This window comes from Cimex lectularius, unplaced genomic scaffold (genome assembly GCF_000648675.2).
Source record: "Cimex lectularius strain Harlan isolate CLEC.00 unplaced genomic scaffold, Clec_2.1 scaffold186, whole genome shotgun sequence".
Classification (NCBI taxonomy): domain Eukaryota; kingdom Metazoa; phylum Arthropoda; class Insecta; order Hemiptera; family Cimicidae; genus Cimex; species Cimex lectularius.
This window is the reverse complement of record NW_019392979.1, coordinates 741966-760239: the sequence shown is the minus strand read 5'-3', so window position 1 is coordinate 760239 and position 18274 is coordinate 741966. Positions and strand designations below refer to the sequence as shown.

At 33.9% G+C, this 18274-nt stretch overlaps 1 protein-coding gene across 2 annotated transcripts; it reads right to left on the bottom strand.

Moving 5' to 3' along the window:
• Nucleotides 1-1531: 1531 nt before the first annotated feature.
• Nucleotides 1532-18274, bottom strand: LOC106665276 (glutamate receptor ionotropic, kainate 2-like). Of its 2 annotated transcripts, none has more exons than XM_014391597.2 (17): nt 18149-18274; nt 17921-18073; nt 10598-10791; nt 10369-10538; nt 7167-7308; nt 6947-7111; nt 6602-6883; nt 6326-6538; nt 6072-6272; nt 5812-5896; nt 5616-5754; nt 3424-3561; nt 2568-2766; nt 2277-2508; nt 2106-2215; nt 1859-2008; nt 1532-1800 (listed from the first exon to the last, which is right to left on the bottom strand). In XM_014391597.2, exons 1-17 carry the CDS (start codon nt 18213-18215, stop codon nt 1612-1614), a joined length of 2829 nt encoding a protein of 942 aa, XP_014247083.1. In that variant the 5' UTR covers nt 18216-18274; the 3' UTR covers nt 1532-1611. The 2 variants fall into 2 exon arrangements, with proteins under 2 accessions (XP_014247083.1, XP_014247084.1); XM_014391598.2 differs by lacking the exon at nt 3424-3561 and adding an exon at nt 3079-3216.

Here is an 18274-nt window from a genome sequence, read left to right as displayed (position 1 = left end):
AACCTTATGAATCTAAATCAAATCTCATCGATATGCTTTCGGGAAATCTGGCTTAAGACTAACGTTTGTTAAAATGAAAATCCTTATAAAATTTCTAGAGTGGGAGAGAGTGCTGATGACAATTCTAGGAGCAACACCTGCATCCTAGCATTGTCATCACATTATTTATTTAACACAATGTTTATACTCCTATATATATATATATATAATATATATATATATAATATATATATATAATATATATATGATATATATAATTATATATCCCTGTGTAACCATATCACTAGTACTAATTTTTTTTTGCCTGGGGCTTCTGACATCTAGGTCATTTCAGCCCCCAACTAGTCTATATTCTATTTACCCTTTCAAACACTACATTCATACAAATAAACACATTCATATACATAAATACATCCATACAGGTCACTCATTCCGTTTGGTCGGTGGAGTACTTGGTACTTGATATTCCTCCACCGACCTATACTCAAACTATCTAGATTGGGGTCGATGGAGTACTTTTATAAATATTCCGCTATCGACCCCGAATACATACTCATACGCGCTCAACGTTCGAGGGGCGATGATGACGTTATATTTCACCCTCACCTCTCGTCATTCACGCTAATAAATACATGCACTCATGCAAAACATATAGACACACAACACATAAGACATATTACAAACAATACAAAAAAAACAATGGGGGACCCAGAACCCGCTGCAGTGCTCGAGTACCATTTTCAGATTGGATGGCATGCCTGCACGCTCCCTGTAGGGCATCGAGCAACCTTTCTCTGCACAAGGGGCCCCTGCGCGAGCTTTGGCCCAAGAGCAGGTGCCCGGCTAGTACTATTGCCACCGTAATCAAAATTATTTTAAGTTGCCTGCAGAGATTGTAAGCCTTCTCTAGATAATTAGTTTGACAAAAATTATGATTTGTGATTTTCCTCTGCTGAAAATGCATCACTTTTTACAGTTGAAAAAAAAAAGCATCTAAAATATTACCTATTTGTATGGATTGTAGTGGCCTAGTTGTTAGTGTGTCCAATTGTAGTCATGCTATCAGTTCTGGGTTCAAATCTTAGCATTGCCCTTGGAATTTTATAGAACAATTATTAGAAAAAAGTATTGTAGTTGAGTGACCCCTATTTCATGAACCAAATTGTAATTGGACAAGCCCTCATGTGCAAAAGAAATTCGTTTACTTTCTGCCTTTTAGTTTAAAATTTTTCACTAAAAGTAAAACAATGTATTTATATTTATAATGTCTTTATTGAACAAATGTACTTTATTTAATTTATTGTTACATTCTCTAAATATTTTATAATGGTATTGTTATTTTTTTAAACTTTCATGTAGAAAACCGATCAAATTTAGTTTCTAAAAGGGAAAATGGTTACAGAGAAAGTTGGCTTTGATTTTTAATTCTATAAATCAAATATGTACTAATGTTATCTTAATACAAACAAAATTCATATTTCCTTCTAACCTTATTTCATTAAAAAAAATTTAGATTTATACTCAATTTCAGCCTAAACAATAAAAAATCAAATTTAACAACAAATCATTTACAAAACAAAAACTTAATTTAATTAATTATTTTCACAATCGTTAGTCTTTATCCTCTTCCTCGTTATAGTCGTCTGTTATATACGAGACCTTTCTTGGTTTTAGAGATTTTTCCTCATCATCGTCATCTTTGCTGTCGTCATCTTCAGCTGTGTGCCGAACTGGTTTGGTACTCTCACTGCAGTTTATTGCGAATTTAAATTCTGCCATGAAAGCATGTTTGAGGGATATCTGAAACAAGCATCATTTTTGTATAAATAATTTTTGGCGGTAGTGTAAAGTACCTTACCTTTTCTTGTACTGCTACTTTTCTTATGTTCCACAAGAACTCAAGAATGGCGACAAAAAATGCTACTGCACATCCTACAATTAAAACCAGAAAGACGCCACCGACATTGTCAATACCCAGTTCTGCTGAATCGCCACCACCTTCTTCAGTCTATTAAAGAAATACAAAAGCAAGGATTATTGTTTTAAAATTAGTATCACTAAATATTTATAATTAAATTTTGTTTTTTATATAGCTTGATACTTACTTCACATTCTGCTTTTCCATGTTGCCACCATTTTGTTTTCAACTGAAGCAACTTTCCGGATTCCTGCATTTTCAAAACGGCTCCACTTATTGCTGTTCTGTATGGTGAATCTGTACACAGATAAAAAAGTCCATGATTTTTTTTTTTTTTTAATTGAAAATGAACTCTTACTGAAAGGCATAGCTATCCCATAGCCTTTGCTGTCCAGAAGTCGGCCCACTTGCGTCAGCTCACAGTGTTTCTCCATTTGATATTCAATTGAAGTCGATTCCATAAAAAAAGCATAAGCTCTTTTACCCTTGAGAACTCTCTCGACTCCCTCATCATTACTTTTAGTGAAGACAGAAGGACGGGTCGAGTCCATCACGCTCCACATCTTTTGATAAAGTGTGTCATTGCTATTCTGTAAACCCGATCTCATTTTACGTTTTGTTTATTTAAAACAAAATGACATTTTGTCACCTTGAAGAAATTCATACTCGAACCACCATTGAGCACGCCGTATTTGATTTTACTCTGTTTAGCTAAGTCTTCTACGCTTTTGATTTGTTCGTCCATCCTTTCCATTGTCAAGAAAGCTGCAAGATTTGCAGTGTACGATGAAATCATAATGAGAACAAAAAACCACCACATTCCGGCTACAGTTCTAGTCGATATAGCTCTGTAGAAATAAAAGTTATTTATTATTTGCTCTTATTAATTTTCCTAACTCAATTGATGTAAAATATTTGTGTTGTTGTTATTTAAAATTGAATACAAAACTTAGCATTCTTCTCAATCCTCAAACAAAAGTGCATTTTATGCAAAACGGATTGTTAGTGGATGCAGTTTTTAATTTAAAAAAATATTTATGTAACAAATCAAAATCATGTATATTAAATATTTATATTTATATATATAATATTATACATATATTATATTATTGTATATATGTAATGGATAATTGTTTGGATACTATTGTAGAGAGTCTTACTGTGGGGCAATATCAGATCCTTGTTGCATAAGTGATCCGCAATTGTGCCAAATGACATTTTGCATTGATAAATCGTTTTCATACTCATCGGGCTCGGATTGGCAGGGGTGTGGGTTTTTCCACTCAAGAGGAGAGATCCTGCAACATGTTAGTTCACACTTGGGTGTGTACTGGTAAAGAGAGAAAATTCATGCGAGACAGAGTGCTGTCACAGTATGAGGTTCACAAGTCGGTTAAAAAGTGGGATAAGCGGTGTTATTGTACTTTTAAATGTAAAAATTAGTCTCGTACACACAAAAGCTCCTAAAAGAGTCGGCCCGCTGAACTGTTGAACTCCATCCTTACTTTGGTAGGATATCGCACCCTTGAGCCATAAGCGAGCCTATAGAAAACCAAAGACAGTTGTGCAGCGAGAAAGCACACTCTAGCTCTGTGGGATCATTATTACAAGGATGAGGGTTTTCCCACTGATCTGGTGCACATCTGTAACAAAAAATGTTAATCTACTACTACTACTACTACTAAAACGCTGTTATGAATTCTACTCGAGTTAGCGGCGTGTGATTACTTTAATAAATTTTAAACAGTCACTTTATACAAGTAGATTTAGCAGTTACAATATGACAAATCGAGTTAGAATATTTTTCTGTACTTGTTTAGAATCTACAAAGACACATATAATAGTTTATGGGTTACATAATTTATTTGTAAAATTTTATTCACTGTGCCAAGATGTTTTAAGAACACACATTTATCGTATATAAGAAGCTTTAAACAAAACAATAGTTTTATGTACAAGAAAGCACTAAGTTTAGTATGTACTACATTAAATTACATTTTAACCACACTGTGACCTCTGACAAATAAAGTCCTAGGGACATAATTTTTAAAGTACAATTACAATGAAGTTAAAAATACAAAAAACAAATCATTTCTTACCTAAGACTGTTTCTTATAGAATTTATATCAAAAGAGTCTTGTTAATTCCTGTCGGATTGTCTTTAAATAGAAAAAGAAAAGTATAAACACTTCCTAATATAATTATTGAAAATATCATGTAGTTGGAAAAAAAAAAAAAAAAAAAAAAAAAAAAAAAGACAATCTGTCTGTTGCCAAATAAAGTAAATTAATTCTTGTTATACAAGAAGGCTTAACGTTCAACGTCAATGGGTCAAACCACTTTACAAATTTCTTCCAAAGAATTTTCAATTAAAAAATCATGGGTTGTACTGGGATTCGAACCCAGGACCGTTCGTGTGGCCTCTATGCTCCCTTGAATAAAATTTTGCTAATTTAATTACCATATAAACAAATTTGACAATCAAGCAAAGACTTAATAGTCAAATTTTAATAAAATAAAAATACTTTATTATTTTTAATTCTCCTCTTTGCAATGATTTTTTTAAAAATCAGAGATCAATCTGTAAAGGTATATATTTGTATACCTTTATATTTATTATAAATTATTATTTATATTTATTATTACCTGTATATTCCATAATATGTATAATAGTTAATTAATTTTTAATTTATATTTGAAATTTGATTGTTCGATAATTAGAATAAGTTCACTAATTTCATGGTCCACTTGACCAATTAATATATTACAATTAATTAAGGTTTTTAGTTGAGATAAAAAAGTCAATGGCACGAGTGGGATTCGAACCCATGATCTTCGGCTAGATACGCTGTTGCTCTACCACTTGAGCTATCGTCACCTCAATCCACTCCATGACTTTTTTATCTCAACTAAAAACATTAATTAATTGTAATATACTAATTGGTCAAGCGGACCAAGAAATTAGTGAATTTAATGAATTAAATGAAGTATACTTCATTAAAGCTCTCCGTGGCCATTTCATTTGTCGCCGAAAATCAAATAGATTACACGACATTTGAAAAATGGCAAAAAGGAGGGAAAATTCAAAAGGTGGGGTTGAGATGGGAAGTTAGTGTCCGAGTGGATCGAGGTCACGATAGCTCAAGTGGTAGAGCAGCGGCGTATCTAGCCGAAGATCATGGGTTCGAATCCCGCTCGTGCCATTGATTTTTTTATCTCAACTAGAAACCTTAATTGTAATTAGAATAAGGTTTTTTCTTTTCTCTTTTCTTCAGGCTTGTGTCGGTCTGCGGGTCAGTGAATACATGCTGAACTCGCACTGAGTCACTTACTGGGTCTGTCTGTACTTCCAGGTTGTTGATGTTACTCAAATGTAAAGAACTGTCATGAACATCACTGAAGATGATGCAAAGCGTTTGAGTAACATCAAACACCCGCAAGTGTAGATGAACCCAATAAGTAATCCAGTGCTGGTTCAACGTTTGTTCATAGATTTCATTTAATTATTACAGAATAAGGAGGGCCTTGAACAATTTGCAATAATCTTCAAACGTAAATTTCCTATAAAGTTGATAATAAATATTTTAAAATGTTCTTTTACGGACTCATTTTTAATAAATCAGCCTCTTTGACTTATTTTTCACATTCTTTGAATTATTTTAATGGTGATATTGCAAGCAAAGGATTTTTTTTATACCTTGCCAGAAAATACAAAAGGAGTGAAACACCAAGGAATGATGTGGCCATATAAATCCAGACGTCAAGTGACAGTGGAGAAAGAAAAGAAAAGAGATTGGGTGGCTGTTTTGTCGGTTTACTGAACAAAATACTGATTCCTATAAAAAATAAAATTAATTCTAATTTTATTTTGGAAAATATTGCATGTTGTATACCTAGGGTCATGAATGGCATAGTGAAATCAACTGCACTTCTTCTTTCGTATGTGATCGTTAAGTCACAAATTGCCAAATCTGCTCGCTACCAAAAATAAAAATAAAGTAGATATTATTATTTTTTGTCTAAAAATGGTTTAAGGTCTTGTGTTTGTCATACAATGGTTCTGGATTTGAATTCTAACTTTGCTCTTGGAATTTTTATCAATTTTATTTCTCATAACTTTGGCTAATGTGAAAATAGCAAAAATATAACTCACCCTTTCTCTAAGCTCCCTAATAAGGCCATTCCACTGTTTTGTTTCTTTGTTGAATGATCCGTATTCGCGGTCGGGAGTGAGCACAAATTGAAATTTAAAGTTCAATTCATTTGCAATTTCTGCGATCAGGTCCTTTGAGTACCCTTCGAACCGGTCGTTCCCTTCGAGACTATCATTAGCAATTCTTAAATAAGGTTCACCCTAAAAATTGACAAGTTAGTTGTGAATTTTACCAAAGGTGGAATTTAACTTACAAGTCTTGATACAACGATGAAAGTTTTGTTGCTCAAGCTCTGGAACATATCGCTTTCCATCTGGCTTTTTGTTCTTGTATAAGATATACCATCTTCCGGGTTCCATGAACCTATTTGCCTGCTTTTGGTCAGTTCAGTAATATCGACAGTTGCAAATATCCTCCTCCCTTTTTCATCAAATTTTATTTTTCCTGTCATCCCCTCCATTTCTGTCTGTAACATATGCTAGCAATTAATTCTGTAATTTTTAAACCCAATTTCTGTTAATTAGCTTACATTTTTAATTATTTCACCAAGCCTTTTCCCATATTTCTTGAAATTATCTGACTTACAATCAATAGCATCAGTGAAATCAATTAATGTTTCATCATCGCCACCATCCTCAACAATCCCTAGCTCTCCTTCTTCATCTTCATCTTCATCTTTATCATTGTTTCGTCGAAGGTTTTCAACATCTTCATTGTTGTCACCTGTCATCCCGTTCTTTATTTCATCACGTAGCTGTTTCAAAGCATAAGCTAACAAACTCAACGAATCGTATAAAAGCGCTACTTCTGTCTAAAATTAAAATACAGGTACAAATACTTCTATCTCTAGATATAATTTACACCTTCAACTTACTGGCACGTTATCGGGTGAAAGCTTGGAGAAGAAGCCCATTTTGTCGTAATACTTCAAATCTTGGACGGCATTTTGTACCTTCGCTCTTCCGGGGTCAACCAATCTTAAGGTTGTTATGTTAGTCTTTCCCGCTTTAAAGTCGCCGAAGTCGATTGTATGGGCATCCTGTAACATTAAAATTGCTGTAATATGAGAACATTGTCAGGACGAAATTTCTCACCAGAGCAGTTAGAACGTAACTATGATAATCTCCCATCATATTGACTTGCTTCGCTTGTTCCAAAATGTCAATAATTTTGTCTGTTGAACAGTCCAAGATTATATGGGTTTCTGTAGACTGCTCAATTTCCTTCAATATTGGTCTGTAAAACAAATAATTGGAAATAAAATTTGACAATTTAACATATCCATTAAATTTTATTTATTTTTTTAAATAAATAATTTGTTTCAACAGAAAAAAGAATTAAAGATAAATTGTAAGTTGTAACTAGGTATGGAATATTCAAATTATGTACCCAACTCTTTATTGGACAATACAATTTTTTTAAAACAAAATAAACATTAATTAATTGAATTTTTAGTTGAGATAAAAAAGTCAGTGTCACGAGCGGGATTTGAACCCACGATCTTCGGCTAGATACGCCGCTGCTTTACCACTTGAGCTATTGTGACCTCGATCCACTCGGACACTAACTTCCCACCTCAACCTCAGTTCGAATCCCGCTTGTGACACTGACTTGTGACCACGAAAACTAGTGAATTTAATAAATATTTATGTTATGTTATATTAATAAAAAATGTTTTCCACCTTTTTTTTCTCCTTCTTCTAAGCTCACATTAAAAAATTAATAAATAAACATAATGTGTAACTAATAAAATCCAAGTGGTGGGCAACCGTGGAAAAAAAAAATCAATTTAAGCACTAGCCCACCAATGAAGAGGAAGATTTTAGAAGCCAAAGAACCTCTCACAGACCAAAACCGTGAGAATCGGTAGATGAAAATCAAAAATGACCAAACTATACGTTCACCCGGCATATCTCATTAGGAATTCTCGCAAACTTAAAAATTTTATGAAGAAATAAATGGATAATGAAATAAATAATAAAGGATGTTAAAATGTCCTAATTACTAAAGGTAGCGAAAAAAAGCCGTTACAAACACTAGTTTTCGTGGTCCGCTTGACTAAATAATATCTTTCAATTAATTAATCTGTATTTAAGGTATTGGTTGTGATAAAAAAGTCAGTGTCACAAGCGGGATTCGAACCCACGACCTTCGGCTTGACTCTACCACTTGAGCGATCGTGACTTCGATCCACTCGGGCACTAACTTCCCACCTCAACCTCAGTTCGAACCCTGCTTGTGACACTGACTTTTTATCTCAACCAGTACCTTAAATACAGATTAATTAATTGAAAGTCATTACAGAAGTTGATTCTTGTCTGTTCAGCAAAATAATTTATCATCGAGAAAAATCTCAATTTGATAACTATCACTCAAAAAATAAATATTAGTAAAACAGGCATTTTTTATTTATTGGGTTGTCCGGAAAATAATGCAGGATTTTAAGTTTTCATTAAAAAAAATCTATATAAAATATTCTGTTTACGTTTACAGGATTACTCATTTGTATGAATGTCAACACTTATTAATCCTCTTCCAAATGATATTGTTTGTTTACCTCTGTAGCATTCCGCTACTTGGAAATAATTCAGTCATCCTTATAATGTCAAAGCGAGAATTTCGTACGATTTTCTTTTACGAGTTTAAACTCGGCCGAAGCGGAGCCCAAACGGCTAGAAACATTAACCAAGTCTGGGGCGAGGGTTGTGTTAATGAGTGCACTGTGCAAAGGTGGTTTAAAAAATTTCGGGAGGGAGATTTCAGCCTTGAAGATGAAGAAGGTCGTGGAAGGCCTTCCTCTCTTAATGATGATGTTCTGCGATCAGTGGTGGAAGAAAACCCCAAAACAACTGTTCGAGAACTTGCAGAGCAACTCAAAGTCAGTAAAACGACCGTCGCTGACCACCTCAAGGCGATTGGAAAAGTGAAAAAACTCGAAAATTGGGTTCCACACTCATTAAACGATCGCCAAAAAAATCAGCGCTTTGATGTTTGTGCATCACTTCTTTGTCGAAACAAAAATGACCCATTTCTGGCCAGAATTGTTACATGTGACGAAAAGTGGATTCTCTACGATAACACTAGACGTTCTGGACAGTGGCTCGACAAAGGAGAAGCTCCAATACATTTTCCAAAGCCCCCAACTCATCAAAAAAAGGTAATGGTTACGGTATGGTGGGCTTCATTTGGTTTAATACACTACAGCTTCTTAAATCCTGGCGAAACCATCAATGCTGAATCATACTGTAACCAAATTAATACCATGCATCAGAAATTGGCAGTAATGAAGCCCTCTTTGGTCAATCGGAAAGGGCCCATTTTGTTGCATGACAACGCTCGACCACATGTGTCACGTGTAACGTCACAAAAATTATTGGAGCTTGGCTATGAAACTTTGCCTCACCCACCCTACTCTCCGGACCTCTCGCCTACTGACTACCATTTTTTTAGACACCTGGACCACTACTTACAACACATAATATTCAAAAATCAAACGGAACTGGAAAATGCATTTATTGACTTTATCAATTCTAAAAATTCTGAATTCTACTCAGACGGAATTAATAAGTTACCAACACGTTGGGAGAAATGTATTGAGAGTATGGGAAATTATTTTGATTAAAGAACATTGCTTTAAAGTAACTAGTTTCTTTTTTTTTGTTTAATACCAAAATCCTGCATTATTTTCCGGACAACCCAATACGTGTTATCTCCTAGCATGATTATTTATGATGACGTAATTTATTTTAAAGAAAAAAATGCAGTTGAAGTGATCAGTTTTCCTTAAAAAAGTTTTTCGAATTTTTTAATTTAATTTTATAAATGAAGTCAACTTGTTAGCTTTAAGTGAATATAAATATTATTTTGTCAAATAATAGAAAGTTTAATGAATGTTTTAGATTTAGCATTAGATATAGCAATACTATTAATCACATAATTTAAAAAAATATTTTTCTTTTTATAGAGAATTGACCTGAATGAATGATAGAATGATAATTTTGTAAAAAAAAAGAAAATATGATGCTATCAATTTCAATTTTCACTGAAATATAATTTCACTTTTATAAGATTTAAAAAAGAGCTTAAGAAGGATTTTTTTAAAGGACTAACCGTTCCACTCTGTTATATAGCTTTTCATAAATCAACAGATTTCTTTAGTTTCCACAGGACATTATCTCTTTCTTTTATATATGAGTTTTATGATCAGGGGACTGTTGGGAGTAAAGCTTAAAAAATTATCGCGATTTGTTTACAAGGAGCAGCACGCCTCGAGGACTGTTCTGAATCATTGCTCACCTGTAATCATCACCTTCTAGTTGCCATGCAGTGAATGGGACGTGCCCCTCTGCGGTGAGACCTTTGTTGTGAGCTTTTAGTATTCCTTGCAACCTTATCAGGGCTTCTTCCTTCTCGTAAATAATCGTGTAGCTCCCCCAGTCCATGTCTTCCACTATCGCTATTAACCCCTAGGGCGGAGGGCAATTATTTATACAGCGGGATGCCTGGTATTTATTTTGTTGATTACCTTGGCGATTAGATCCGGGTCTGGATAAATATTAACCGTCGCTTCCGAGAACGTCTCTGGCCCGGAGATTATGTCCCAGTGCGTTTGGATTAAAGGCAAGTGGAATTTATTGCTTATAGCGTGAAGGATGCTCGCTGTTTCAAGAGACTGCGGCCCAATGAGACCCGCAATACCTTCTCCCATCAGTCGGCAAACTATACATGTAAAAACAACATATTCATAAAAATTGAAACATATATAAAAACCTGGAAAAATGTTCTGGCTTTGACCATTTTTCTCTTCAAGATCCAATAATAAATAAAATCCACTAGTTTTCGTGATCCTCTTGATCAATTAATACATTTCAATTAATTAAAGTTTTTAGTAATGGTAAATTACACGACATTTGAAAAATGGCAAAAAAGGAGGGAAAATTCAAAAGATGGGATTGAGATGGGAAGTTAGTGTCCGAGTGGATCGAGCACGACAGCTCAAGTGGTAGAGCAGCGGCGTATCTAGCCGAAGATCGTGGGTTCGAATACCGTTCGTGACACTGACTTTTTTATCTCAACTAAAAACCTTAATTAATTGAAATAAATAAAATACTTTCATGACAATCAACCCTTTTATTTCCGAAGAGCTGGATTATTTAAATTATTCAACAACAATAAAAATATTGTTACATTACATTAACAGCCATCTAGATTCCTGGAAAAAGACTCGCTAAGTGATACCGGAAACATCCTTTGCAACATCCTTCAAAGTTTTACATACTACATAGGAGAAGAAGCAATCAGGAGAAAATCAAATACATTTATATGGCATGCAGATGGCTCCAAAACCAGAGTTGGGCAAAATCTAACTAATTCAATCATGATTGAGAATTTTGATTGAAGTTTAATCATGATTGAATTAGTCATGATTAAACATCAATCAAACTTCTTAATCATGATTGAATGAGTCATGAGTAAATTAATCATTATATGATTTAGTCATGATTAATTCAATCATGATGTATGACTAAATCATACAATGATTAATTTACTCATGACTAATTCAATCATGATTAAACATCAATCAAAATTCTTAATCATGATTGAATTAATTAGATTTTGCCCAACTCTGGCTACAATGACCAATTTACCAAAATCCAACCGACTCTGTATAAAATTTTTGAGATGAGAGTCGTGCTCAAGGCCAACCTTCAAAAAGTGTTATCACAAACGAAAACCAAAGTTATATAATTATTCTACATGTCTATTTTATTACAATCAAGACCCCTAGCTGGTGTATTTTCCAAATAATGTAGAAATCTCTCCTTTCTTCCTTAGGAATAAATCTGAATTCAAAGAAATATTTTTTCCATTGATCGGTTATGTAAACATATTCACTTTTCAAAGCGTAGCTTGTTCTAGGATTTTTTAAATTTTATTTTATTATTATTATTATTTTTTGGCTTTTCATAACGACGTAGTTTTACTTATAATTGGAATATTGATTTTTGTTAAATAAGGTGTTGAAGGATTTTCGTTTTGATGAAATAAATTTCTGTTAGAAAATTTTTTAAAAGTGTATTTTTCATTTTTTGAACACCCATTTGAACATGATTTACCGAAATTTAGTCATGACTAATTATATTGTGACTAAATTAGTCATGCCTCGTATTTAATTACTAGTCGTGAATAACGGTCCGATTGATCAATCATTAATCATTGGACACGACTAATTTTTGCCCCACACTGTCCCAAACTAACGACAGAACGGGATATGATATTTTCTTTGCATGCACAAATTATATAATCAAACTCATTACGGAAGTACACATAGTTCAATGCTTTCCACCTGAAATACAAGCAATCAATGCTTGTGCCATAGAAAATCAAAAAGACGTCAACACTGACCAAAAATTCCTTATAAAATCAGACATCAAAGCAGCCCTAATAGAAATGATGAACGATGGAGTGAGTGCGGTATTCAATCCTTTTTTACAAAAAAATAGTTCCTACTCGCAGTAAGTTGTTTTCCAATGACCGGATTTCGAGCCCTTAGCGCATCATCAGGTTGAAGGATTTCTACGCATTTTTTTTCTAAGCAGCCCTAATACATAACAACCTGATAATTGCTAGGTATCAGCGTACAAAGCAGTCCTGGGAAATGAACAAAAAGATAACTGGCCAGAGGATGATCTTTAGAACCATATGTCGGTCCTGAATCTTTAATTTGGATAACAAGATCAAACAAAGCCCTATATCAGGCATGGTAAACTAATGATTAAAGAACCTTTACCAAAACTGGCAAACACATTGCTACAGTCAGACAACGTAAGACTGAGGGGAAGGATAGGGCTATATACAGGTCACCGGCATCTGAGATAACACCATTAACACTATTTAATGATGACTCATTTGTAGATTATGCAATGAGGAAGATGAAATCGCAACATATATAATCTTGAATGAGATACTGCTCAACAGAGACATAATCTACCAAGAATACCCGAAAAAAAAAAACAATTGCAACAATGAGATTCAATGATAGGGGGACCGCGGTAGCCGAGTGGTTAGCATGAGAGACTCTCACGCCGCGGTCGTGGGTTCGATTCCCACCGTCGCCTCTGGCCCTTTTTTCCCGATAACCCCCAATTTGAACACACAAGTATTCGTACTATGGCTAATATGCAAGATCATAAGGCCAAAAAAAAAAAAAAAAAAAAAAAATTCAATGATCAAACACTAGGAAAAATATAATAAGCCAAAAGGTTGCAGGGAATATCAAATTCAAATATGAAATCCCCGCTTTCTAGCATTTTTTTCATCATCATCATCATTAGTTCGAACACACAACCTTTCATTAACTCAAACAAATAACACACTGCGTATAAACCGACTAGTAAATTTGAACATACATTGATATTTGTGAAGTAAACCATAATAGACTGAGAATCGGAGATATTAAACAAATCCAAACAGCAAATGTACCAAATTAACAAACATAGCACACACCCGAAAAGAAAACCGAACAACACAAATATACAATCAAAATGTACAAAGGCGCACATATTAAACGAAAATCAAAGATACACATAAACGTGTAACCACGAGTGTTATTCAGTTATCACTTAGGAATTAAGTGAGCGTAGAACAAATATACATATATACGAAATGAAAAAAATACGAAGCAAAACTCATTTGATAAGGATATTTTTCAAACATATTTTTTTGGGGGAGAGGAAGAAAAATATCTAATTATTAAAAGTAACTATCTAAAATTAATAGAACTAGGCTTAGAATGAGAAAAGTTAGAGAAACAATCTTTTGGGTGCCTGTTAGCTGTAAAATGCAGTAAATCGCATTATTGAACAATAAATTTTTTGTTCCTCTTGAAATAATTTAAAAATGTATGTAAAATATTAGCAGACTAGATTTTGACATTTTCATGAATAAAAATAATATATTAAACATTTTCTTCGTAATTTATACGCATGAAACTAAATCTTGTGGTCAGCGCGGAAGATCGTTTGTACATTTTTGAACCATTAGAAAATAGTTTTATTACAAGCTTTATTATATTTGTACATTATTATCGTACAAACACTCACACGTTACAGCTAAGTGTAAATGGTTCGTAAAAATGTCACAAACGTAATTTGTTAGAGCCAGAGGAGTAGTTGAGAGTGTTCGATATCCTCCCTTAGCTGGTATCCAATAACCTTAATCCAAATTTATGAGCTCGGCCACCGTGGAGTATCGCCGATTCGATTACCTTTTCAAATAAATAAATGATACCCCCTTCTCCCCAAGAAATGTAATTCCGAAAGAAAATTGAACAATTATGGGAAAAGAGTAAATTTTAGGTTCTATATATGTATATACATTAATTTGTATGTTTAAAAATGTGATAGTCTTCGGGTTTCGAGCTAAAAAAACGGCTGTATTAATTCAACCGAATGTTGTTTCCATTGAGTAAACAAAGAAAAACAATGATTATCATGAACCAAATTTATTAGTTGGTTTCATTCTTAAATAAAGAGAAATGAAAAGGATTATACAATGAGTGTATTGTTCTACATGGAAGATATTTTAAGTTTAACTTAATTAAGCATTTTATGATTGTCGGGTTCGTTTGAAGGTGTCTTTATTTGAATACTTTGAAATTATAAGTTTAATCACGCGGCTTTCACCTCACCGGCCCAATTAATTAACACGTGTAAATCATAATTAACGGATCGGTTCTGCAGACTGGCGAACACCGCATATTTTCTTAGCAGTTTAATTAAACCGGGAGATTTGTCGGCCCGTTAAATCCGCCCTAATTGCCTTAATGAATTTTCCTTTGAAAAAAGACTTCAATCTTAGTTTTACCTAGGTGGACATTTATTTTGTCAGGGGCTTAGCGCCTCCCTTCGATCTGTAGACGCTATTTGTCAATAAGACCGGCTTGACCTTTCCGATGGGAAAAGTCCTTGGGTCGATCCATTAAATCCTGTAATCAACAGTACAACGGAAATAAGACAAACACACACACACACACACACACACACACACACATACTCAAACTGGAATAACAATCACACAACAAACAAATTCGGATACATAAACCTAAAAATACAAAGCTATAACCAATCTGTCCAAGTAACTAAATAGTCGTAGACATAAAGAAATTTGTAAACATATTCAACTAATCAACAAACAAACATAGAGTGACATGCAAAGAACAGATCTAGAACAACAGAGAAAACAACAATTTGAAAATATTATATCAGTTGAGGAAATTGTGTTAAAATCTTTTAAAATGTTGTTTATAACAACAAAAATATTCTAAAGCACTTTTAGTTTCGTGTCCATATATAGTTGGAATTTGTTCATGGAATCCCATGTTGTTCGTTCTTCTCGTGTAGAAATGTGTGGTGATTAGTGACCGTTAATCGATAATTATTCTAAAGCACATTTTTTTATTTTAAAGAGTATTTTATTTATTTTAAGATGTTGGGTTCGAATTCAGGGATGCTGTATCTTTATCTGAGACACACATAACAAAACACATATTGACGCAGGATGACACGACGCGAACGTCATGACGGCATCGTGATACACGCGTAGCGTTGTGACGCAACACAGTACCGCACTGACCTCGACTAGTAGTCATCTTTTTATTTATTATATAAATAAATATGTAAGTTATAATTTATAATTGGATTTTTTTTTTTAACGAAGGTATTTCAACAACGAGGTTATATGAACCCTCGAGGTGTTTTTTTTCTTAGAGCGATGAGCGCCTAAAATCGACGTCCTTCTCTTACATCACTGATTTCCTCTCGCCTCCATTTCTGCTACATTCGTGTTAATTTCACTAGTTTTCGTGGTCCGCTTGACCAATTAATATCTTTTAATTAATTAAGGTTTTTAGTTAAGATAAAAAGAAGTTTTTATTGTTTTTAGTTGAAAAATGGCAAAAAGGAGGGAAAATAAAAAAAAGGTGGGGTTGAGATGGGAAGTGTCCGAGTGGATCGATGTCACGAGCTCAAGTGGTAGAGTAGCGTATCTAGCCGAAGAACGTGGGTTCGAATCCCGCTCATGACACTAAATTTTTTATCTCAACTAAAAACCTTAATTGAAATTCATGTTAATGATTGGAGTGAAACATATGGAATAGAAGGTCTATCTTGGAAAAGAATATTATCCCATGATGCAAAGAGAGGTCTGTTCGACGACCACACCGCCACTGCTGCGTTGCGTTTCGATGAGCGCTGGTCCATTCATATCCCTGTGTATGTTTTGGGGGTTTAGTCTAAATTTATTAAAATTTAGTTTATTTCCCTATGCTTCAAAAAGAGGCGCGACATCGCGTCACGTCGCACGCAATTTCGTTCAGCTCTGTTAAAGCGATGGTCGTTTCTTTTTTATTTCTATGTTTTGGTCGTTTAGTCGTAAATTTATTAAAATTTAGTTTACTAAAAAGTGTGTGGTGATTACTTTTTTCATCATACATGTTTTTGTTAAAGTTAAACAATGTTTGTAAATCACAGGCCCTGAAGATGATCTCAATAAAGATCGAAACGTTGGCACGATAAAGAAAATGGTTTTCTGAAACCTACATCACACCAGACCACATCTCACGATTTCAGAATAATCATTAGTAAAAAGTATTTTCTTGTACGTTTTCTACACGCTGTACGTGAATATATATGAGTTGAATGAAAGTTTCAGTTCGGAAACTTAGAATTCAATTGATTTATTTTTTTTCTTTAAAAACAGACCCACTGGATTGTAAATAAACCGAATAAATGAATATCTTCAAGAATAATATATATCATCTGTTTGTTAAAGTTTATCAGCTCGATTAAGCTCTGGATACCGAAGGCAGATTTTGATCCAGCAAATACAAAAAATGCAAATTTATTTGATCGTTATTTGACTTTTGGTCTGCCTATTCTCGCTAATTTGGTATGTCAGATGCATTGGAGAAATCTCACAAATGTAAATTACATCCAAGCAAACGTTCGCTCCAGACCAACAGAGACAACAGAGGAAATAATAGGCGAGTCAGAGACAGTACTTATCAGCTGCTGGCAAGAATGCTGAGTGAAAATGTGAATTAATTGGCTAAATGTCTGACAGGAAAATTTAATTTTTTATAATAGAAAACTCGGAATATTCTTATATATGCACGTTTTATTATTTACTATTGTCTACAATTTCAACTTAAGCGTGTATTTCATAATATTAGCTAAGATTAAATAAATTATATGTCGCTTTATTCTATGAGATTGTTATTCATTTTGATGTATGTAGGTTTTTGAATGAAACTCACACATACATAATCACACAGGTCCACCCCCAAACCCTCTTAGACAAAGACAGACAACTTCTCTCTATCTCTTTCCCTCTTTTCAGCCCCAGTCGGCAGGAGTCGTAAACACCGAAATGTATCCATATAAAACTCCTTCGATTTTGCCGAGCTCGAAATATTACTTTATCTTTTATCACTTAATTAAACTGCAATCTACGGATATAATATACGAAATAATTACAATGTATTACATTTACGACTTCTCATCAATTCTTGTTGGTTCTTGGATAGATAGAGATCGACATTACTTTTATGGTTGCAGTGTGTAATTCACAGGGAATCGTATAAAATGAAAAGTGTAAATGTAAGCAATATTCAATCATTTTTTTTACTGAAAATCATTTTTGAATATTAATAAAAATAGTGGGTGTAAATTGGCTTATTATTGCAAACATCACCCTGATCACACAATCGCACCCACGCTACCATATAAAACCAGAAATTATTCATAAAGGCAACAGGCTTGCTAATTTAATTTTACTTCGATCATATTACCTGATTTAGACATGTTGAAGCTGTCGAAGCCTACCATGTGCTCAATCTTCGGTATTATCTCCATCCCAGCCAAGTCTGTATCTTTGTTTAGTATTTCCGCGGACAGCTTGAAACTTATTTCCTGTTCGAGTTGGTTGGGAAGAAAGAAGGCGACTTGAACAGATAAAAAAAGCTCGATGAGAATTTTATAACTGCCCAGTGGAAATTAGCCATCGAGCACTCGCTTACCGAAGGGCATCTCGTGGCCTCCATTGAGTACCAGTTGAGTGCAAAGAATTGCAAATAAAATAAACATTATAAATACATGCGGTAAACCGTTCTGATCTAGACCCCGACTATAACAACTGTCGGGCC